Source organism: Chanodichthys erythropterus, chromosome 7 (assembly GCF_024489055.1).
Source record: "Chanodichthys erythropterus isolate Z2021 chromosome 7, ASM2448905v1, whole genome shotgun sequence".
Lineage (NCBI taxonomy): Eukaryota > Metazoa > Chordata > Actinopteri > Cypriniformes > Xenocyprididae > Chanodichthys > Chanodichthys erythropterus.
In genome coordinates, this window is record NC_090227.1 from 4,047,107 (window position 1) to 4,070,949 (window position 23,843).

The 23,843-nt window shown below is 36.0% G+C and overlaps 1 protein-coding gene across 4 annotated transcripts in view; it reads left to right on the plus strand.

The window, feature by feature from the left end:
- gramd1bb (GRAM domain containing 1Bb) overlaps nt 1-23,843 on the plus strand; it is a 123,398-nt gene that overhangs the window by 27,701 nt on the left and 71,854 nt on the right. For 3 of the 4 annotated variants that reach the window (XM_067389634.1, XM_067389632.1, XM_067389633.1), the window contains exons 2-3: nt 8,573-8,662; nt 10,421-10,447. In XM_067389634.1, the coding sequence (XP_067245735.1) occupies nt 8,573-8,662; nt 10,421-10,447 (117 nt within the window). The remainder of the gene's footprint in view (nt 1-8,572; nt 8,663-10,420; nt 10,448-23,843) is intronic. The other variant, XM_067389635.1, reaches the window with a different exon arrangement.

The following is a 23,843-nucleotide window of genomic DNA, read 5'->3' on the forward strand; positions in this document are numbered from 1 at the left end:
AGTCTTACAGTACAGCAATTTATAGTGCATGTATAAAAAATATAGTGCCTCGCACACCAAAAGCAATTGTATGTGCATAAAAAATGTATAAATCTTGCACACTATTCAAACTTGCATCCTTACAAAATTGTATTAGGTCAATCAATCTTCCTCAAGCTTACAAAATACGCAAATTTAAAAACAACTTATTAAAAATATTCACAGATGATAATACTAACGAAGGCCACACCTCCGATTACACAGCCAATATAGAATTCAAATTCTTGTTACAATTAATACAAAAGAAAGCACACAAACACACACTCTAAAAAATGCTGGGTTAAAAACAACCCAAGTTGGGTTTTATTTATTTATTTATTTATTTATTTATTTGCGCTTGCACAAATTACTCAAAAAACAACAACAACAATTTAACAAAATAATTACATACTGTAAATTTACAGTGCAAACTCAGGAGTAGGATGAAGAACAATATTCTTATTTAACCTACCCCAGTCTTATTTCAAAGAAAGTAACAGAAATATAGATGGCAAAATCAAATTACAATAGCCTAATTTACACAATCATGTACACAATCATTTACAATAGCCTAATTTACACAATCATATACACAATCAAACATTTACATAAAATTTCACCATTTTTTGTTTGCATTTATTCTTAAATTGAATAATGTTTGAACATTTTTTTAAATCTGCTTCCAAGGAGTTCCAATGTTTTACACCTGCAACAGAAATACACATTTGTTTTAAAGTAGTTCTAACTAACGGCTGTTTGAAATCATATACTCTCCTACTGCTTTCGCTTTTAATAAAAAGACTTTGCAGGCCACATGGTAACAGGCTATGTCTTGCTTTATGCATTATTAATAACGTTTGCAGAACAACCAAATCTTTCAATTTTAATAGTCCTGATTTCAAAAAAGTTCAGAAGTGTGTTCCTTTGGAAAAGCTCTATGTATAATTCTTATGGCTCTTTTTTGTAAAATAATTAGAGGCATTAAATTTGTGACACATGAGTTACCCCACACTTCCAAACAGTACAAAAAATAAGGTAAAATTAATGAACAATACAAAAGTTCGCATTGCAGTGTAGTTTACCATATCCTTAATTGTGCTCATGACAAAAAGGTTTTTACAAACTTTCTTTTTTACATAAGAAATGTGTGGCTTCCATTTTAATTTCTCATCTATAATAACACCCAAAAACCTAAATTCATAAACTCTTTCAATATTAGTTCCATTTAAGCTCAGATTGATTTTTTCGGTACATTTATTATTTGTAAACAGCATAAACTTTGTTTTACTTAAATTTAATGAAAGTTTATTATTCTTGAACCATTTTTGAAGTAGGACCATTTCTCTTTGAATTGTGGTCAATAGTATTTTTAAATTTCTTCCAGAACTAAAGAAATTTGTGTCATCTGCAAAAAGAACAAAACGTAATATTTTTGACACTTCACAAAGATCATTGATGTATAAAATAAAAGTTTTGGCCCTAATACAGAACCTTGTGGAACCCCACAAATATTTTTTTTACATTTAGATACATGTCCTGCATAATAAACATACTGTTCCCTATTTTCTAAATAACTAGTCAACCATTTTAATACTATACCCCTGATGCCATATGCCTGTAACTTAGATATTAAGATACCATGGTCAATGGTATCAAAGGCCTTTTTAATGTCAATAAAGACACCAACAGTAAAATTTTTATTTTCCAATTCTGATGTAATGTCCTCTATAATTTTCATCAAAGCTAAGGCAGTTGAACGGTTATTCCGGAAACCATACTGACTATCAGATAACAATGAATGTTTCTCAAGGAACAAATCTAGTCTTATAACAAAAATTTTCTCCAATATTTTGGAAAATTGAGAAAGCAAAGATATAGGCCTATAGTTAGTGAGACTATACCTATCTCCAGACTTAAACAATGGAATAACCTTAGCCACCTTCATTTGATCAGGAAAAACTCCAGTATTAAATGAAAGATTAATTATATATGTTAACGGTTTGCTAATACAGTCTATAGTTTTCTTGACAATAAACATGTCTAGACTGTCATTATCACATGATTTTTTACTTTTAACCTTAGACACAATACTAATTACTTCTGTCTCACTAACTTCTCCAAGATACAAGGACTGTACAACTTTGCTTTCACCTTTCCAATTTGTCTCTCCATTATATGAAAGGGTAGGTTTGACAAGATTTGGCCCAATATTGACAAAAAAAGAGTTAAATTCATCTGCCATTTCTTCTGCTCGGATTTCTTTATTCTGTTCATTTATTAAATACTGTGGGCAACTACTAATCACTTTATTCCCCATAACATTCCGCAACACTTTCCACATTCCTTTAATATTATTTTTGTTTTCTTGTAACATGTTGGTATAATAATCTTTTTTTGCCCGTCTCATTATACTTGTTAGCTTATTTTTATAAACCTTATATTGTCTTTCCGCATATATTGTTCTATATTTTATAAAATTCATATAAAGTTTGTTTTTCTTTTTACAGGCTTTTAGAATGCCTTTTGTTATCCAAGGTTTCTTGTCAGACCTTGCTCTGTCCCCCAATATTTTTGTTGGGCAATTTTTATTATACAACAATAAATATCTATGCAAAAATTCTTCATAGGCCTTATTCACGTTATCAGTTTTATAGACATTAACCCAATCATCCTTCAATAAATCATACCTGAACTTATTTATCATCTCCTCAGTTCTTACCCGAATAACTTTACTTTGTTTCTGCGTCTTATTGTTAACTTCACAACAATGAGATATAAATATTGGCAAATGATCTGTTATATCATTTATCAATAGACCACTTTTAAAGGTGTTTACTACATTTATGAAAATATTATCTATTAATGTTGCACAATCTGAAGTTATTCGACTAGGCCTAGTAATTACAGGATGAAAGCCTCTACTGTACATTACATCCAAGAAATTTGAACTGCTCATATGACGTGATACATTTAACAGGTTAATGTTAAAATCACCACAAAATATAGACATTTTATTAACATTCATCCCAACTAATAATTGTTCCAAATTCTCTGTAAATGTTTTTACACTAGATCCCGGAGTTCGATACACACATGTAACTACAATATTTCTTTGCTTCTCCATTTCAATCTCAACTGTTAGGCATTCCATTAAATCTTCGACTACAGTAGTCATTCGCTCAATTACTTTGCATTTCAAATCACTACAAACATATAGTACCACTCCACCTCCTTTTCGATTATTTCTGTTAACATAGTACAATTCATAACCCTCAAAATGAAATTCAGCCCCTTTATCCTCAGTTAACCAGGTCTCAGACAAAGCTATAACAGTGAATCTGTTTTCAAATGATTTTAAATAATCAAGTATTTTACCAAAATTTGAATACAGACTCCTACAGTTGAAATGAATCAATGAAAATGTACCATTCATTTTAATATTATTTTTAAATTCAGCGTCCGTATAATATTTACACGTATCATTTATATATTGATGTAAATTTGCCACAGGGTCCAATTCATGCTCATAATCATAAAATTGACATTCATTTTCAGTCCATGTTGTGAGTGTTTGTTCACACGCGGCCATTTAAAGTTTGTTTATGTTGTCTGTGGGCCTTTCGACCCTATTTTCCTTGTCACAACGTTATTCTCCACATACCTTATTTGTCCTTTGTCTTATCCATTCCATAGTTGTCCAAAGACTGACGGAGAATTGTAACGCTGGCTATTACCTCACCAAAGGGAACGCGTCTGCTCCTACTGCGGGGAGAATGCCAGCCTGCCGCCCGCAGAGCTGTCTCCCAGTCCGGCTCCCTTTGCGAAGCTTCCATTGTTACTCCAAACTCCTGTAATCCATCGGCTGCTTCCCGAGGAGTAGCAAAGATTTTTGTTTTTCCATCTTGCAAGTACAATTTGAGTTTTGCAGGGAACAATATACGTGACTTAATATTTCGTTCTTGAAGTTGCTTCCTCACGCTTCTGTACATTGTACGTTCTCTATAAACATCAGCTGTGAAATCTTCATCAAAATAAATCCTTCGATCATTGATCCTGATGTCCTTCTTGGACCATGCGGCCTGTAACACTCTTTGTTTCTCCTTGTAACTTCGAAAACGAACAATTATGGACCTAGCTTGTTCTTTGCGGCCCGCGAAGACACCTGTTGCACGATGCGCTCTTTCAATATGAATCTCTTCCTGAATATTAAGTTTATCACGGAAAAGTGTTTCAAGAAAAGCATTCATATCATTTCCTTCTGTCTTCTCCGGTACCAGATAAATTCTCACGTTTTTTCGCCGAGCACGGCTTTCCAAATCCTCACATTTATCCTCGAGTTGCTTTTGCTTGCACATCATGTGGAAAAGCACTTTGGTTAACTCCATTTCACGGTCTTCGTTAAGTGCAATCCTTTCTTCGGCATCATCCATTCTTATTTTTAACTGTCCAAAGTGTCCATTTATGTCGCTCACCTCCTGTTTTAGCTCGTTGAAATTTCCTGCTGTTTCAGCGCGAAATTGTTCAAGTTTCTTCAAAATTTCCGAGGTTTCTCTGGCGCCATCGGCGCCCTCCTCATCCGAGCTGATGTTCTTTGGTGGCGGCGTGGTAGCTGACAGATGGTGTCCTTTCTGTCCCACTTTTCTCGGCATTATTAAACAATCGATTTATTTATTTATTTTGAATAATAGCCTTATTGATAGTGCAGTAACACCTTAAACAAAGTTTAAAGGCGTATTTCTTTGATTTTAGGCTTTGTTGCTAGGCGTTGTTGCAAGGCGTTGTGCGCAAACACCTGCATTTGCGGCCATCTTGAACGGTAAATGTTGAAAATGGACAAACCCAGCGATTGGGTTGTTTTAACCCAGCAGTTGGGTTAAATGTTTGCCCAACCTGCTGGGTAGTTTTACTTAACTCAACTATTGTTTAAAAATGACAGTATTGCTTACTTAAAATGAACCCAAAATATCTTGAAAATTAACATTTATTAATATGTTTAATACATTAACATTTTAATTTCATTTTAGATTAATTTTAAGTCAGCTATATAGTCATTTTCAAACAATAGTTGAGTTAAATAAAACTACCCAGCAGGTTGGGCAAACATTTAACCCAACAGTTGGGTTAAAACAACCCAATCGCTGGGTTTGTCCATTTTCAACCCAACTTGGGTTGTTTTTAACCCAGCATTTTTTAGAGTTCAAAAATATTTTGAATTAGTGTTATTGTTCATTTGGGTGTACAATTATGGATAATTTTTAATGTGTATTTGAACTTCTTATTAATTCAAAATCATGTTAAATTATTCTAAAATGTAATGATACGTTTGCATGTTTTGTAAGCCTGAGAATGATCAATTGATGAAAACTTTGCTAAGCTAATAAAAGGATGCAAGTTTAAGTAGTGTGCAGGATTTATAAATTTTTTCGAGTATATAATGTATGTATAAAACATATTCATCATCAGACTACTTAAAATTTCAAACGGGCTGAATTTTGCTCTTGGCCCGCCAGTTGAACGAGCAGCGGGTTCCTAGTCTGATGTCAGTCTGGGCAGTTCGCCTGAAAGCACTGGGGTTTTGTTTCAGCAGCAGTTAAAACACACACAAAGCGTCAGACGGGCAACTGTCATGAATGATTCAGGAGCGTTCTAGGCCGATGTTGTTGAGCTTCAATTCTCTCTAGTTAGTGGGGAAGTTATACGCAAGGCCCATTCTGAGAACAGTCCGGCCCCTCAGGCATGTGTGCATAAACTCACACTCCGGCAGAGGCTAAATCAGCAGTGTTTAAAGCAAACAAGAGGAGCCCGCACAGGTCAAGTGCTGTCAGAACAACTGACCATAAATGAGAGATTTGCATGCTTAGTTTGAATTGCAGATATGAGCTTTCCTGTGGGTGTGCGTGGCCCGTAGTCACCACAGGCAAATACCTGCACGCACCTGAGCGTATCGCTCTACAATAAATCCCTGGAGCTGATGGAACGAGGAGATCCAGCATGCTGAATAGGATTTTGTTTTTGTTTTTTTGTGCTTCATACTGGAGCAAATGCTGCAAATTCCATCACAATATCCATGTATTAAAGATTTAACTTTTTCCTTTAGTAGTACTTTTATCCAAGTTAAAAATTAAAGTGCCCCTATTATGTTTTCCGGGCTGTTACCTTTCAAGTAGTGTGTAATATAGCTGTCTGTGAATGTAAAAGGTCTGCTTCAGAGTTTCAAAAATTAAAGTGCAGGGAAATGGAGTTATTGTCTTCTAAAGGAAAGAACCGATTCTGAACTGCCTGAAACGAATCGTCAGTATTTCCAGTCCTACATTGGTTTGTGACAGATTTGCATAATGCCAGCCTATGGCTTATTGGCTGCCTGTGAATAATGTCTACTTTGACCCCGAGACACTGTAGCTGTGGCTGAGGCCTGAAAGAGTTGGTTTGTGTTTATGACAAGATGCTGTTTTAAGCACTGAAAGCAAGGATGACCAATCACAACAGACTGGGCCGTCTGACCAATCAGAGCAGAGCAGGCTCTCGGAAAGGAGGGGTTTCGTGAGAGACTGAATCCTTGATCAAACTGTTTCAGACACTGTGGGAGCTGATGCTGCAATGTATATTATTATGATTAAAGTGTATTTTGGCCTTGGCTGCATGTAAACCTATTGTAGGAGACTCCAAAACAAAATTAAGAACATTTAAGATAACAGAATAGGGACACTTTAAGGATTCACTAAGGATGCAGTAGTCATGGCTGAAAGAGAAACCATTACTTTAAAACCTGATAGCTGAAACACTGACAGAAAAAAAGATGTTAAATGAAGCTGGTTTAATTATATTTAAAGGGTTAGTTCACCCAGAAATGTATAATGTCATTTATTACTCACCCTCATGTCGTTTTACACCCGTAAGACCTTCATTCATCTTCGGAACACAAATTAAGATATTGTTGATGAAATCCGATGTCTTAGCGAGGCCTCTATAGCCAGCAAAACACATTTAAAAACACATTTAAATCAGTTTATGTGAGTACAGTGGTTCTACCTTAATATTAAAAAGCAATGAGAATACTTTTTGTGTGCCAAAAAAAACAAAATAACGACTTTAAACAATATAATGATGGGCTGATTTCAAAACTTCAGAGCTTTACGAATAGGATCAGTGATTCGGATCTCCTATCAAACAGCTAAATTGCTGAAATCAGTCAATCAGTCAATGACTTTGGTGCTCTGAATCACTGATCCGATTCGTAAAGCTCCGAAGCGGTGTTTTGAAATCAGCCCATATAGATATTGTTGAAAAGACGTTATTTTCACACCGAAAGTATTCTCGTCGCTTTATAATATTAAGGTTGAACCACTGAACTCAAATGAACTGTTTCAAATGTGTTTTTAGTAGCTTTATGGATCTTGAGAGTTACAATGTCATTGCTGGCAATGGGCCTCACTGAGCCATCGGATTTAATCAAAATATCTTCATTTGTGTTCAGAAGATGAACAAAGGTCTTATGGGTGTAGAACGACATGAGGGTGAGCAATTAATAACATTATTTTCATTTTTGGGTGAACTAACCCTTTAATGCAAATGGATCTGTTTTATTTCAAATCAAAGGAGAGGGAACAATATTATTGTAGGCAAATTACGACTTGAAAACTTGAACTGGTGAGCTGAAAGCACTGACAATGAGGATGAACAATTACAAATATTCACTGGACATATTTAATCTAAATAGCTTGAAATTGAAATGAAATGCTCCTTACTCTAGTGTTTAAGTAGTTTCTGATAAAGCATAATAAATGCTTTGAAGCACTGCTAGTGATTTTCAGTAGTCAGCAATTGTTAAACGCCACATGAAACTGTTCGTTTATTTCTGAGATTTTGTGCTGTTGCTGAGTGTGACTGCTCCCTCTTGTGGTGAAATCATAGGGATACATTTTTCATAGAGAAAATGCCACATGCAAATTACCATTGTCAATAAGTCAAGTTAGATTTTATAGCCATTTCATAGAACATGTTCCAAATTATTATAATTTTTATTTAAAATTTTAGTCATGAAAACTTATTTTTTGCTGTTGGAAAGTTTTTAAAGTTTGGAGTCAGTAATATATATATATGTGTGTGTGTGTGTGTGTGTGTGTGTGTGTGTGTCAAATAAATGCTGTTCTATTCATCAAAGAATCCTAAAAAAACCAAAAAAAACAAACCAAATGCATCATGGTTTCCACAAATATACTAAGCAGCAACACTGATATTAGGAAATGTTTCTTGAGCAGTAAATCAACATATTAGAATGATTTCTGAAGGATCATGTGACATGAAAGACTGGAGTAATGATGCTGAAAATTCAGCTTTAATAACAGGAATAAATTATATTTTAAAATATATTAAATGAGAAAACTATTATTTTAAATTGTAATAATATTTCACAATTTATTTGTCAAATAAATGCAGCCTTGGTGAGCATAAGAGATTTCTTTCAAACACAACATTTAGAACAGTAGTTCAGTTACACGTGTTGCATGTTGTCACGGCAGGTTGATTGACATGCATCAATATGACTCTTTTCCAGCAGTCAGCAGAGTAGTCAACAGAGCAGCCAGCAGAGTAGCCATGACGACGATTCCAGCCGCTTCCTGACTCCCTCCATCCGTGAGGACAGGTACATACACTGTGTGTCCTGTGTCTGTACTTATCAGAAACGTCAATAATTAAGGTCAGTTTTAATAAATGAACTGATTTGTGCAGAGGTGCTCAGCCAATCAGAACTCCTAAAAGCTCAGGGACAAAGAGGAATCATTACATAATGCTTTCACTGATGTTCCACTCAACGGCTTTAACAAACATGAAAAGCATAAAAATGTATTGAACAGCCAAGCTTGAGCTGATGATGATAAAAGCACAGTTTTCATTCATTGTTGTTTCATGATTCCTAATTAATTAACTAATGTTAACAAATTGAACCTTATTTTAAAGAGTTGCCCAAACATTTACTTAAAAAATGAAACAAACAAAATACTTGTTTTAATAAATTGTTATTTTATGTAAAGATGCTTTTGCCTTTTAAAGGGTCAGTTCACTTCAGAATTAAAATTTCCTGATAATATACTCACCCCCATGTCATCCAAGATGTTCATGTCTTTCTTTCTTCAGTTGAAAAGAAATGAAGGTTTTTGTGGAAAACATTCCAGGATTTTTCTCCATATAGTGGACTTCAACAGTTACCAATGGGTTGAAGGTCCAAACTGCAGCTTCAAAGGGCTCTATATGATCCCAGACGAGGAATAAGAGTCTTAACTAACGAAACGATTGATCACAAATAAAAATACTTTTTAACCACAAATGCTTGTCTTGCACTGCTCTGCAATGTGCCATGCATTACGTAATCATGTTGGAAAGGTCACGCATGACGTAGGCAGAAGTACTGAACCAGTGTTTACAAAGTGAATGTGCAAACACCCTTTCCAAAAAAACTAAGTAAAACAATGATGTTAGATGATTTTGAAGTTGGAGGAGAAAATGAGATGGAGTTACCTTTCCAACGTAATTACGTAATGCGTGGCGCATTGCAGAGCACTGCAAGACGAGTTAAAAAGTATATAATTTTTATTTTGACCAATTGTTTCACTAGACAAGACCCTTATTCCTCGCCTGGGATTGTGTAGAGAACTTTGAAGCTGCACTGAAACTGCAGTTTGGACCTTCAATACGTTGGTAGCCATTGAAGTCCACTATATGGAGAAAAATCCTGGAAAGTTTTCCTCAAATGTTTTCCTTAATTTCTATAAAGAAAGAAAGACATGAGCATCTTGGATGACATGGGGGTGAGTAAATTATCAGGACATTTTAATATTTGAAGTGAACTAATCCTTTAAAGTGTGCATTTAGTGTCCAAATATTTTTTTGGGGACACTTTTGTCCCTTTGTCAAGATTAAACACACTAAAGGAATACACTACACAGCTTTTAAAACCTGAACACATTTTAAATCACTAGGAATCATACACTTGCCGACTTTGTAAGTGGTTACAGGGAAAATCTGGGAAGCACACACTGAAGACTGAGGATCACACGCTAACAAACTTCCAAACACAACAAACTCACACTTACAACGTGCCTCGTTGTAAGGAGATGTATGCCAAATTAAAATAATATGTGTAAAATCGCCTCAAAATATCAAACATGCTTAATCACCTCCAACTGGATGGAGTCTAAAAATCTGTGGGTCTGTGACCATCATACATCATGCGATTTTCTGTGAAATCTGTCAACTCTGACTGCCCAAAGAATGCAGACTGACTCTGATTTTCAGCCACTACTGGACTGCAATTTGAGGCACAAAAATGGTCAAAAGTTGTGTATTGTATTCCTGCCTTAACATGCATCTTAAACTGACTAACACTCTGCTGATTTTTTCACAGGGCTGACAGCGGAGCAGACAAGTGTAGGTAAGAATCAAGACCACATCAGCACCAGACATCCTTTTGTACTTGAATGAATGTGTGTGTGTGTGTGTGCGTTTTTGTGACATATAAGGACACAAATTTGTATAACGACATAGGTATGACATAGGTATTACAAGGAGAGGGTGACTTATGACGACATTACCCCATGTCCCCATTTTTCAAAAGGCATAAATCCTTATAAATCATACAGAATGAGTTTTTTTGAGAAAGTAAAAATGTGCACAATTTCCTGTGATGGGTAGGTTTAGGGGTAGGGGTAGTGAAGGGGGATAGAAAATACGGTTTGTACAGTATAAAAACCTTTACGCCTATGGAATGTCCCCACAATTCACAAAAACAAACGTGTGTGTCGTGTGTGTGTGTGTGTGTGTGTGTGTGTGTGTGTGTGTGTGTGTGTGTGTGTGTGTGTGTGTGTGTGTGTGTGTGTGTGTGTGTGTGTGCATGTGTGTGTGGTAGATATAGTAATCTTGATCCACATATCTCTGCAAACCTCTGTTTTGTTTGAGGTGAGATATCTCAGAGCCCTGCTGTACTTTTGTGAAGTTGAGCCCTGAATACAGTTGCAAGCTACGGAATGTCATTGTTTGCCTTTTTTATTGGACAAACAGCTCCGATCACAATGCCTGGGAACAAACAGACTGCCGTGCTCAAACCAGGCTGTTTGGGGCTTCAGCCATTTCGCTTTCTCTTGATTTCTTTATTTGACCTCCAAATAAGAAATATATCGAAGGCCAAACATCTGACCTGTAGTTGTGGGATAAGAGATAACAATCCATAATTGTCCAGGAAAAGAAGGTAAGTAAAGGCCAAACACAGATTAGATCTGTCAGCAGAGATGTTTTAAACAGTTTTGTCAGTACAGTTGCATCTGTTGTGCTGTGTTGTGCATCAATGCTGAAAAAGCTGAAATTTTTTTTTTATTCATGACAACTGCACTTCTAAAATTGTTTCCGAACAAAGTTTTCTTACTGAAGTTTTTTTACTGTAGAGAAGTGCTGCGTGACACGGTATGCTTTCTTGTATCTCTCTGCGGTTGAATATAAAGATGCATTAAGAAGTACTTCAAAAAACGTATAAAGGCTTAAAGAACCTGCCTGAGGCATAAAGTAGGACTTAAACTGACGTTTTTGAAACTAATAGTAGCTATAAAGGCCCTTTCACATGAGTCGCCTTTCACGGCCATAACTCAGCTAACAGTGATTGTCCTTAGAACGTTTTGACAAGGTTTGCTCAATGTTGTGTACAAACGTTCTTCCAGTAATGTTAATAGAATGTTCGTTAGAGTTATCAGATCTTTAAAAATATTCTAAAAGCATTAGCACAAAAATGTATGGAAGCTTGTTTCCGCCACTAAATAAAAAAAATTAAAAAGGTAATTGCGAGTTTGCATCTCACAATTCTGACTTTTTTTCTCAGAATGATGAGATTTAAACTTGCAATTGCGTGATATAAAGTCAGAATTGCATTATAAAGTCAGAATTGTGAGTTACAAAGTCAGAATTGCGTGTTATAAAGTCTGAATTGAGATATAAAGTTGCAATTCTGACTTTATATAACACAATTCTGACTTTATAATTCTCAATTCTGACTTTAAATCATGCAATTCTGACTTTATAAATCACAATTTTGACTTTATATCACACAATTCTGACTTTATAATGCAATTCTGATAGTTCACCCAAAAATGAAAATGATGTTTATCTGCTTACCCCCAGTGCATCCAAGATGTACAGTAGGTGACTTTTTTTCTTCAGTCGAACGCAAATTATGATTTTTAACTGCAACCGCTGCCGTCTGTCAGTCAAATAATAGCAGTAGATGGGAACTTCAACTATAACAGTAAATAAAACTTGCTTAGACAAATCAAAATTAAAACCCGCGGCTCGTGACGACACATTAATGTCCTAAGACACGAAACGATCAGTTTGTGCGAGAAACCGAACATTATTTATATAATTTTTACCTCTAATACACCACTATGTCCAACTTCGTTCAGCTTCCTGTTAGTGAGGTCAAAAACGCGTTCTGGTGACGGAAGTGATGTCTCGCCCATATACTTCAATGAGCGCGAGACTTCCGTTGTCAGAGCGCGATCAGACCTCACTAGCCGGAAGCTGAACAAAGTTGGACATAGTGGTGTATTAGAGGTAAAAATTATATAAATACTGTTCGGTTTCTCGCACAAACCGATCGTTTAGTGTCTTAGGACATCAATGTGCCGTCACGAGCTGCAGGGTTTAATTTGGATTTGTCTATGGAAGTTTTTTCGACTCTTATTGTTCAAGTTCCCAATCACTGCTATTACTTGACTGACAGACGGCAGCGGTTGCAGTTAAAAATCATAATTTGCCTTCGACTGAAGAAAAAAAGTCATCTACATCTTGGATGCACTGGGGGTAAGCAGATAAACATCAAATTTTCATTTTTTGGTGAACTATCCCTTTAAATCATGCAATTCTGACTCTGTATCACACAATTCTGACTATATCAAGCAATTCTGACTTTTTAACTCGCAATTCTGACTTTATATCACACAATTCTGAGAAAAAAGTCGGAATTGTGAGATAAAAATGTGCAATTACCTTTTTATTTTTTATTTCATGGAAGAAACAAGCTTCCATAAAAATGTTATTTATTCATTGTTCATGAAGTGTTTTTTTTTTTTTTTTTTTTTTTTTTCTGAAATGTTTTAGTTGGATAGTCGTCTATTGTTTTTTTAAATGTTTCAGAACATACAAAGAATGTTCAAAAATAGCATTCCCATTATGTTTGCAAAATTCTAGAATGGAATGTTCATTTAACATTCACATAACCAAAAAACATTTTTAAAACATTTAAAAAACTAAAAGTTTTGAACGTTCCGAAGTTTCCAAAGTAGTGTTTTCATAACCTAATGGGAACATTAGCAAAATGTTCTTAGATTGTACATCTGTTAAGACTAAGTTGTATGGCACATCATCAAAGCCATTCAAGAAGTAATTATGTTATACGCATTAGATGCTCTTTGTGGATTTTTATTTTTGGTTGAAAAGGCTCCACTCATGACGGGGAGCATAAAACAATAGCTTGAGATGTGATGCAGTGTTGGCTTGTTGTTGTGACCAATCTGTACTTTGATTTGGAGGTCAAATTTTCTGTCCTTACGTGTTGCTCTGTTCTGAGTGGTCAAGACTGTTGTCTGACCATCACCACATGTCAGTTTAACCAGTGGCAAGAGACACAGCCCATCTCTTTTGTTTCATGTCATTGGCCGATGTCATTGGATTTAGAAAAGCCTATACAACCTACCACAATGGGAGCTGTGTAAAAGTGTGGCTTTAACGCATTGTCTCGTGTCAATACAAGATTTAACTGAGCCTTTGGCTCTCTGCAAAGGACGGCTCTCTTCTGTCTCACATTGTATTTTACATGGTGCTGACCTCCACATTTTTGGCTTCTTTTTTGCATATAATAGTGTAGATGCATAAGAAAAAAGACCTTAGAAAGCATATTTCTTTAATTTCATGATTGTTTCACCTAGACAGTAATGAAATTCATTAGCCTTTTCTTCTGTATAGTGATGAAATATATATATTTTAATTAAAATTTTTGGGTGAACTATCATTTTAAAAGAACAAACCATGTTTTGGGTTTCTTTTGTTTTTGCCTTGCAATGTAGCCTGATAATGTGCTGATCTGGATAAAGAAAGACATATCTGTTTTACAGCACCATGGCCTCACCTCACTTCCGTAACACTTTTGATCTGAGCGTTCAGTTACACTCAGAGCTCTTCAGGAGCAGATAATGATCTTCAGAGCTTGACATCAAATAGCTGTGGACATCTTGAAATTGACTGTGGAAGAGTAGAAGAGTTTGGAATTTCAGTTTAAGTTCAGTTTGCATTAATATTTTCTTCATGGAGAATCCCAAAATCTATTTTGCATAAGTAACATTTAAAAATAATTTTATATTTTCGGTTTGAATGAACAATTCAATGAATCACTCATAAAGACTCCACTTGTTTCATTACTGGATAAATTAGCGTGAATGAATGATTCAATGACAAATACGTTTTTTAAGTCACTTGTCGCCACCTACTGGTGTAATGATGTAATTGATACAATCTTTAAAAAGGCAATTTCCACTATTTTAAGTAATTAACTCCAAAATCATCAGGTATAACAGCGATTGGTAGTCCATGTGATTTCTCTTTGTGAGACACAAATAACTTTTGTGTTTTGAACTCATCATGTGCATCATCGCACAGAGAAAAAGACATTACTCTTGAAAAACTGCATTGTTTAGATAAACAAAACACAGATAAGTTGGATAGTCTCACAGAAGTCACATTTTAAAATACTGGTAAATAAAACTGTAATGGTTTACAAACATTATAAACACTATAAAATGCACTATAGAAATAAACGTGGGCTCACATACCTCTTTTATTCAGCACAAATCCAAATGTGTGTGCTTTGTGCATGTTTTGCGTGCTTGATGTTTTTTTGCATTATGTAAGTTGCTTTGGAATAAGTTTCAGAACATTTCAGATAAAAAGGGGGGCTAGAACATATATATAAATATATCTCCAAATTTCCTTTTATTTTGTGGTGAAATATGACCTTGATTTGAGTTCAGTCACATACAGTACTATTTACAGACAGCAGAATGCAGCTTTGCTCTTTTTGTTGAAGATAAATCAATATTGTATGCATCAAGTGATCTGAGTATGAAGGGATGTGAGTGTTGTGAGCTGAGGAGGGTCAGTCCAGGTGAAGTGTGTGAATCTGGATGAGTACATCAGCCACAGGCTCTGTAGCTGAAGGGACAGAGCAGCAGAGGAGTGCAGATCCCTCCATCATGGTGTCTCCCAGCCGTGTCCAGAATTAGCCTCAGATTACTCACAGCCACAGCGCTTCTGCCATTTACATAACTCTATCCCCTCACTCTCTCTCCATGCCTCCTCCTCACAATCTACATCGCAACTGAAGCCAGCACGTTACGGCATGGCCGTTGTTCTAGAAAAAACTCAATTTCCTCACATAATGAGAACAGGAATCCTAACCAAGGTGAGAGAAATACTATTTACACCTTCTTCAGCGGTTCTTTGCAGGTGTATCAACTTGATGGTTCTGTGTTAAAATGGCCTGTTGTTTTATTCAAATACTTTACTTTACAAGTAGGTAAATGTTTGATAGAATCAGGTTCTTTTTTCATTTGTAAATGTTTGCATTGAGATTCCATTGCATGATAGTGCTATGTTGACAAGTGTTGGGTTGGTGATTGGAAAGATTATAATGTGTCATTAATTATCAAGACTATTTTAAGATATCAGAGAGAGATCATCTCTTTATGGGAGCATAAATTTGAAACGAAATGTATCATATGTATGATGGTAAACCCGCTACATTTGAGGATAGCGACCTCAAAGACCTCAGAATGTGTTCACACTTGGCAGGTTTGGTTCAATTAAAACAAACTCTAGTGTGATTTCTCTGTTTGGTTCATTTGAATAAGTGTGAACACTGCCATCTGAATCTTGGTGCACACCAAACAAGTGAACATGAGTCTCGGTCCTCTGGTGGGTTCGACTAAAATCGCCAGGTTACGACTGTAACCATAGTTCCCTGAGGAGGGAAGGAGACGCTGCGTCCAAGACGCTTTGGGAACGCCTCATTGGATTGTGTCTGATGCACGTATGTCAACAAGTCCAATGGTGAGAGTGAACGTCATGGGCAGGTGACTTCACAACCAGGAAAGGATAAAAGCACATCTGGAGAGAATGTCTTTAGCTTCAACTGCCGAAGCAAATCGATCAGGATTACAGGGAGTATGGCAGAGTGACAGCATCTCCAATCCCTTCTCAGGGAACTGTGGTTACAGTCGTAACCTGAGACATTCCCTTTTGAGGGAACTCGCGCTGTGTCCAAGATGTTTTGGGATGTTTTGGATATGCCAAAACACCATACTTCCAAAATGCCTTTCCGTGTGAAACTGTGGCACACTAAGACGAAAGCACAAGAGAACCTGGAGCTGCTTCTAGGTCAAGATCATAATATCTCCAAAAACATGAGCGGAGAGGACCAGCCTGCTGTATCATAGACTTATTTGAGGAAAACCCCCGACAGTAAGGTCACTGCGCTCCTCGTAGAGTGAGCTTTGATAGCCAGTGGAGACGGCTGACCAGAGACCTCATAAGCAAGTGTTATAGCTTAACTATCCACTTGCTAACTGTCTGTTTGGATGCAGGGCATCCGTTATTATGCGGTCCAAAACAAACAAATAGTTGATCTGACTTTAAGGGCAATAAAAAATACAGTTTGTACAGTATAAAAACCATTACGCCTATGGAATGTCCCCACAATTCACAAAAACAAACGTGTGTGTGTGTGTGTGTGTGTGTGTGTGTGTGTGTGTGTGTGTGTGTGTGTGTGTGTGTGTTCTACACCTCTCTGGGTAGATTTATGTTTGCTGTCATTGAGGGATTTCCAAGACTTTGTGGTTTTCAGTCGGGCCATTTGTTAGAGCTGAAGTCGGAATCGCTCTCTCTGGTGAAGGTTGCTGACGCCTGCCTATTACTCACAGTCCCTGTAATGTCCTCCAGTAGCTCCGAGCTGAGAACTGTGGGATTTTGATGAACCTCATCCTCTACTTCTTTTAACCCTATAAAGCCTAGTGTATCATACTTGATACATGTTGTACAAGTTGAAAAACCTGTTGTACACAATCTACTGCATGCCTTTTGTCCATTGATAGTTTCTGCTTTTTTAGCAATTAAAAGGCCAGACTTGGCAGGTTTGGTGCGATTGCTCTTTTAGTGCGGTTCATTTGAATAAGTGTGAACGCTGCCCTTCCAACCTTGGTGTGCACCATGTCACAAGATGTGACCCTGAAAGGACAGAATGCTCACGCATACCTGATATTTTCCAGTACCACAATACTGTACCATATCTCTTTTTTTTTTTTTTTTTGTAGCAATTTTAGAATAATAAAAAATGTGCAAGATTATGTTTTTGTCAGCCGTGTTCTGATGGAGCGCACATCTTGCTCTCTCTCATTACTGTGGATAATAACCTTGTTCCTTAGTCATTATCAGTTTTGCTGTGGTCTGCACTTTTGCCCATTATCACAGCCGAATTCCTGTCACGTCGGTTCTGAGACGCAGTGTGATAGTAATAAAATCCCATTTCAGTTGGGAACAGAACTCAGAGTTAGTTGAATCCTGAGTAAGTGGATTTGACACCGGTGATTTGTGGGTCGCCCAGAGATTCATTATGTCTGATAGAGCTCATATTAATCTAGTAGAAGGCTATGCAACTGGTGTAAAATCACCACTGGAGTCTTGAAGATTATATATTCAGTGTGTCTTTAAAGGGTTAGTTCACCCAAAAATGAAAATGATGTCATTAATGACTCACCCTCATGTCGTTCCAAACCCGTAAGACCTCCGTTCATCTTCAGAACACAGTTTAAGATATTTTAGATTTAGTCCGAGAGCTTTCTGTCCCTCCATTGAAAATGTATGTACGGTAGACTGTCCAGAAAGGTAATAAAAACATCATCAAAGTAGTCCATGTGACATCAGAGGGTCAAGTTAGATTTTTTTGATGTATCGAAAATACATTTTCGATGTATTCGACATTTTCGATGCATTCCTAATTTTTAATAGTCTGACTTTGCCTGTTCATGCCACACATTGATGACACAGATTGTTGTGAATCATTCACATTCTGTCTTCACTGTAAAAAAAATCCACCTAGTTCAACTTAAAAACTTACAGGATTAGTTCACTTCAGAATTAAAATTTCCTGATAATTTACTCACCCCCATGTCATCCAAGATGTTTATGTCTGCCTACATCATGCGTGACCTTTCCAATGTGATTATTTAAAATGTGGCGCATCGCAGAGCAGTGCAAGACGAGCATTTTTGGTTAAAACGTATATATTTTTTTTTTGAAAATGACCCATTGTTTCACTAGATAAGACCCTTAAGGCCTGTACACACTGGAACGAATATCACGCACGATTATCGTTGACGTTTAACGCCTCGTGACTAAACAAAGGGCGCCAATGTTAGTGTGCACACCGACGTGGAAAACGCCAGGCGTAAAAGCGTCATTTTTTAAAAAACGCCTTGGGTTGTTTTTTTTGTTTTTTTTGGTTTGACAGGCCGCTTTAAAAACTGGCCAACCAATGAGATCGGCGCTTTTATCATAAATTTGTTTATTTGCACTACTGTTAAGCACAAGCGCCATATACTGTCAGGGAGTGAATTTGCATGTTCACTCGGTGCATCGGCAGTGAAGATCGCTTGGGTATGAACACGAAAAACGTCTCAAAAAATCGTTGGCGATAAGCACGCGATAATCGTCCCGGTGTGTACGAGGCTTTATTCCTTGTCTGGGATCATGTGAAGCTGCACTGAAACGGACATTTGGACCTTCAACCCATTGAACCTCAGTGAAGTCCACTATATGGAGAGAAATCCTGGAATGTTTTCCTCAAAAACCTTCATTTGATTAAATGAAGAAACAAAGACATAAACATCTTGGATGACATGAGGGTGAGTAAATTATCATTCTGTAAATTTTAATTCTGAAGTGAACTAATCCTAAAGTTTGTAAGTACTGTATAACCAAATTTGTTGTACATGTCATTTCAACTTAAACTATATTAAACTGAATACAAGCTCTCTCGCTTTCCCTTGGCAAAACCACATCATGTTTGGCTGAGGCAGGCACAGCTCAACCCTTCACAAACACTTCAAGCTGAGAGCAGAGCGAGGGAGTCGCTCTTAGACGCACTGAAAGCAGCTTGACTCAATCTCTCTCATAACAGGCCGCATTAGAGGGTGCGAGAGGATTGTTGTGAATGGAAAAGATGGAAGCCTCTTGAGATCCGCCGAGCAGCACAGTGACATGAGTCAGAGCGAGTGAGTGTGTATTTGTACGCCAAGAGGAGAACACTAGTGACGTAAGAGAAGAGAATGTGAGGTTATTCTGCTTGCCTGTGACTCGAGGGACATGTGGGTGCTACCGCAGCTCTGTTCCCGTGATTCATTCTCAGTGAGGTCGGCAAAGACACTGAAGGAAAGATGTCTGTTCTTATCGCCCACCGATTCTGTCTGCCTGTGAGAATATTTGTTTTGGTTCCGCAGGTCAAACAGAAGAGGTATAGTACGGAGGTTGTGCAGGTAGGCAGGACAGCAACACACATGCAACTGCCAACTTCATTTACTTGATGATTCTAATGCTGCACAGTGAAAGACTGGTTAAACGCTCTCTTCCCCCGTGTGGCAGTAAGTTTGGCAGTTGCTCCATCTGTGTGATTGCTCATCCGCTGTGTGGACTGTGGTGCTGATGTAGTCCTGTAAACATTACATATGTGGACTGAGCTACCAGATGCATTTACGTATGTGTCTCAAACCACCTCCTCCTGAGCTCACTATCGGCCTCACATACATTATTCCGAACTCCCAGATGATTCCCCCTTATGTCAGATAATAAACATTTTTTGTTTTGAAAATTCTAGTGAATTTTGATTAAAGGGTTAGTTCACCCCAAAATGACAATTCTGGCATTAATTACTCACCCTCATGTCGTTCCACACCCGTAAGGCTTTTGTTCATCTTAAGAAAACAAATGAAGATCTTTTTGATGAAATCTGAGAGCTTTCTGTCCCTCCATAGACAGCTATGCAACTGAAACTTTCATAAAGAGATTGTAAAACTAATCCATATGAATTGAGCGGTTTGGTCCAAATTTTCTGAAGAGACTTAATCACTTTTTATGATGAACAGATTTAATTTAGGCTTTTACGAACCTGAAAGACGCATGAGAACAAACCTCTTCCGGAAGCTCAAACGTGCTGTGTAACGCGAGAATGAACCTCATTGGTTACGCAGCACATTTTAACTTCTGGAAGAGGTTTGTTCTCACGTAAAAAAGTGTATTTTTAAATATTTAATATTAAATAATTTAGCACTGTATAATTTGTATGTCTCATTTTATTTATTCAGGGACAATTTACAATATATGGCGGGCCAAATTACTAAAAAATTTAATTATTAGGTTTTTTTTTTTTTTTATATAAACCATTAAATAAAATGGTTAATAAAAAAAAAAAAAACATAAAATTATTTAATTAATTATTTATTCACCAAAAAAATAAATAAATGATTTTATTTCATTGTTTGCACTCTTTTTTTTATCATAATATTTGGATTGATTTCTCATTTTAACTAGAAAGTGAGAATAAAATAACAAACTAATGCTTTAAAAAAAAAATCTATTCAAAAATAATGGCAAAAATGAACACAAAGTAATTACAAATTATTAATTTACTTGGTGACAATATTTTATTTAATGATTTAAAGTTTAATTACCAGTTCAATTATGTATTTAACCATTTATTTATTTAATTATTTATTTAATAATTTAACTGAATAATTTGACCCTCCATAATAAAATGAATTGAATCTTAAAAAAAAATAGCATAAATAGCAATTATTATTTTTTAATGTCTTATTCATTTATATTTATATTTGTACAGGGACAATACATAATAAATGTATTATAAAGGTTTTTTGCTAAAAACACAATTTTAACTGTATTTCCTCAGTGCAGATCAAAGTGGTACTTTTTATAAGTATACAGTAGATTAAATATAAACATTGGCATTGAAAAAAATATTTTAATGTTCACTTTTAGCCATTTCCATTTTCTTTTATTTTTGTATTACCCATGTGCACCAGCAGAGGGCACATTCTGCATCTTTTTTGAGTGCCTCTCACATTCAGTGCAGTTTGGCCAATTTTTACACACACACATAGACCCACTTGTGGCACACAGACTCGGGAACATGATGTACCTGTGGCATAATCACAGGAAACACGACGTCACAGACTCTTTGGCTCACACTGTGTGTGTGTGTGTGTGTGTGTGTGTGTGTGTGTGTGTGTGTGTGTGTGTGTGTGTGTGTGTGTGTGTGTGTGTGTGTGTGTGTGTGTGTGTTCATTATCACTGCTGAGTGAGTGACAAAAATCAGCTCAGAATAACCCGTCACCACACGCCGGCACTTGTTGTTGTGGCTTAATCGGTCCCTGCATGTGGCCTTGAAGTGTCTGTCATGGGACTGTGACTCCAGCGTTTTCAGGCCCATTAGTCTCTATGGAAACTGACCATCCTGTCAAGAAACAAGATTCATATCTGCCACTTACTCGATCAGTTTGGGATATTCTTACTCATAAAATAATCATTGTGGATCTTTTGTGGATTTTTAAAAATGTTTTATTTTATTTGAGAGATAAAAATGAGTGTTAATTAAGTTGTCACAGTCATTATTTACTCAGTATATTGGTAATTTTGTCATGTATAAATATACAGCTTTTATAGAGAGAGCATCTGTTTGTGTATTAGACGAAGCACTGCCTCTTTCACAAGTTCATGTTTCTATACGACCTTGTGAATGTAAGCGAATTCAACTCTTTACATAGATAATGATGAGAGAAGGGAAACACAATGACACTGAGGAGGCGATGAAGAGGAAGAGGGCTGAATCACACTGAGCGTCGGGAGATGCCACAATGACTGGGGACTGAGATTTAAAATGCAGTATATCTGGAAACAAATGGCAAAGGAAGCGACAATGAGAGCTGGTTGCTTTGTTCCTTTGTATAGGGATTCATCATCAACATTAAAATTCTATAAATTTGTCTAAATTTAATTAAAAACAAATACTAAAAACTAAAATCAGTCATTTTGAGATTTGCTTTGTACGGAAAAGGATTAGGGCCAAGCAATAATAAAAAAATAAAACCATCTCGAGATTAAAGTTGTTAAATTATGAGAAAAAAGCTCGTTAAATTTTGAGAAAAAAGTCAAAATAAAATGTTGAGAATAAACTCGTTAAATTACGAGAAAAAAGTCGTTAAATTACGAGAAAAAACTCATTAAATTTCGAGAAAAAAGTCGAGATAAAATGTTGAGAATAAAGTAATTAAATTATGAGAAAAAAGTCGTTAAATTATGAGAACAAATTCATTAAATTACGATTTTGTTCTCATAATTTAACAACTTTTTTCTCGTAATTTAATGACTTTATTCTCATGATTTAAGGAGTTTATTCTCAACGTTTTATCTCGACTTTTTTCTCGAAATTTAATGAGTTTTTTCTCGTAATTTAATGACTTTGTTCTCGTAATTTAATGACTTTATTCTCATGATTTAAGGAGTTTATTCTCAACGTTTTATCTCGACTTTTTTCTCGAAAATTAACGACATTTTTCTCATAATTTAACGAATTTGTTCTCAAAATTTAACAGCTTTTTTCTTGTAATTTAATGACTTTATTCTCAACATTTTATCTTGACTTTTTTTCTCAAAATTTAACTATTTTTTTTCCTCATAATTTAACAAGTTTATTCTCAACATTTTATTTCGACTTTTTTCTCAAAATTTAACAACTTTAATCTCGAGATGGTTTTATTTTTTTGTTATTGCTTGGCCCTAAGCTTTGAGTTGGTGTCAGTATGATATTTTTGAGGGAAAAAAGTGCTTTTAAAAAAGTGGGGGAAAAAGTGCTTTTATTTAATTTAATTTAATTATTCAATTCATCAAAAGTGACCCTAAAGACATTTATAATAGATTTATATTTCACATAATTGCTGTTTTATAGACTTTGTTCATCAAAGAGACCTGAAAAAATATTCTGAAGATTTCTGAAGGATCATATGACACTGAAAAATGAATGTGAAAAATTCAGCTTTACATCACAGGAATAAATTACATTTTAAAATATATTACAATAGAAAACATATATTATTGTTTATAATAATATTTAAAAAAATTTACTGTATTTTTGATCAAATAAACGCAACCTTGGTGAGCAGAAGAGACTTCTTTTAAAAACATCTTAAAAACCTCAAACCTTTAAACAGCTGCATAAATATAAACATGTATCATCGATTGATAATCAATATGGTACCAATATATTGTGCTATAGTGCTATGTGGTTCCTCGGGTGTTGCTTTGCAGTTGCTCACCGCAAGAGCTAATATTCTTGTCTTCTATAATATGTTTTCAGCTGAGGCATCATTCATGAAGTGTAAGTTCAAATCCCTATAAGTAGCAATAGCAGTCTGGATTTTTAGCATGCGCTACAATGAATTCAGTGTTTACTGAGATCTGATTGTAGTGCCATGGAGTTCATCTCTCGCTCTCTGAGACGCTGGAGATCATACAGATGTGCAAATGCCACACAGCTGCTGTAAAGGCCAGACAGACTTCACAAGCCTCATCTTTCATCCGTCCTCCCCATCGCTTTCTCACGAACCTGTTTTCTGAGCTTCGACATCATGTTGTGTCTTATGTGGTCAGAAAATGCTAATCAGGGCTGC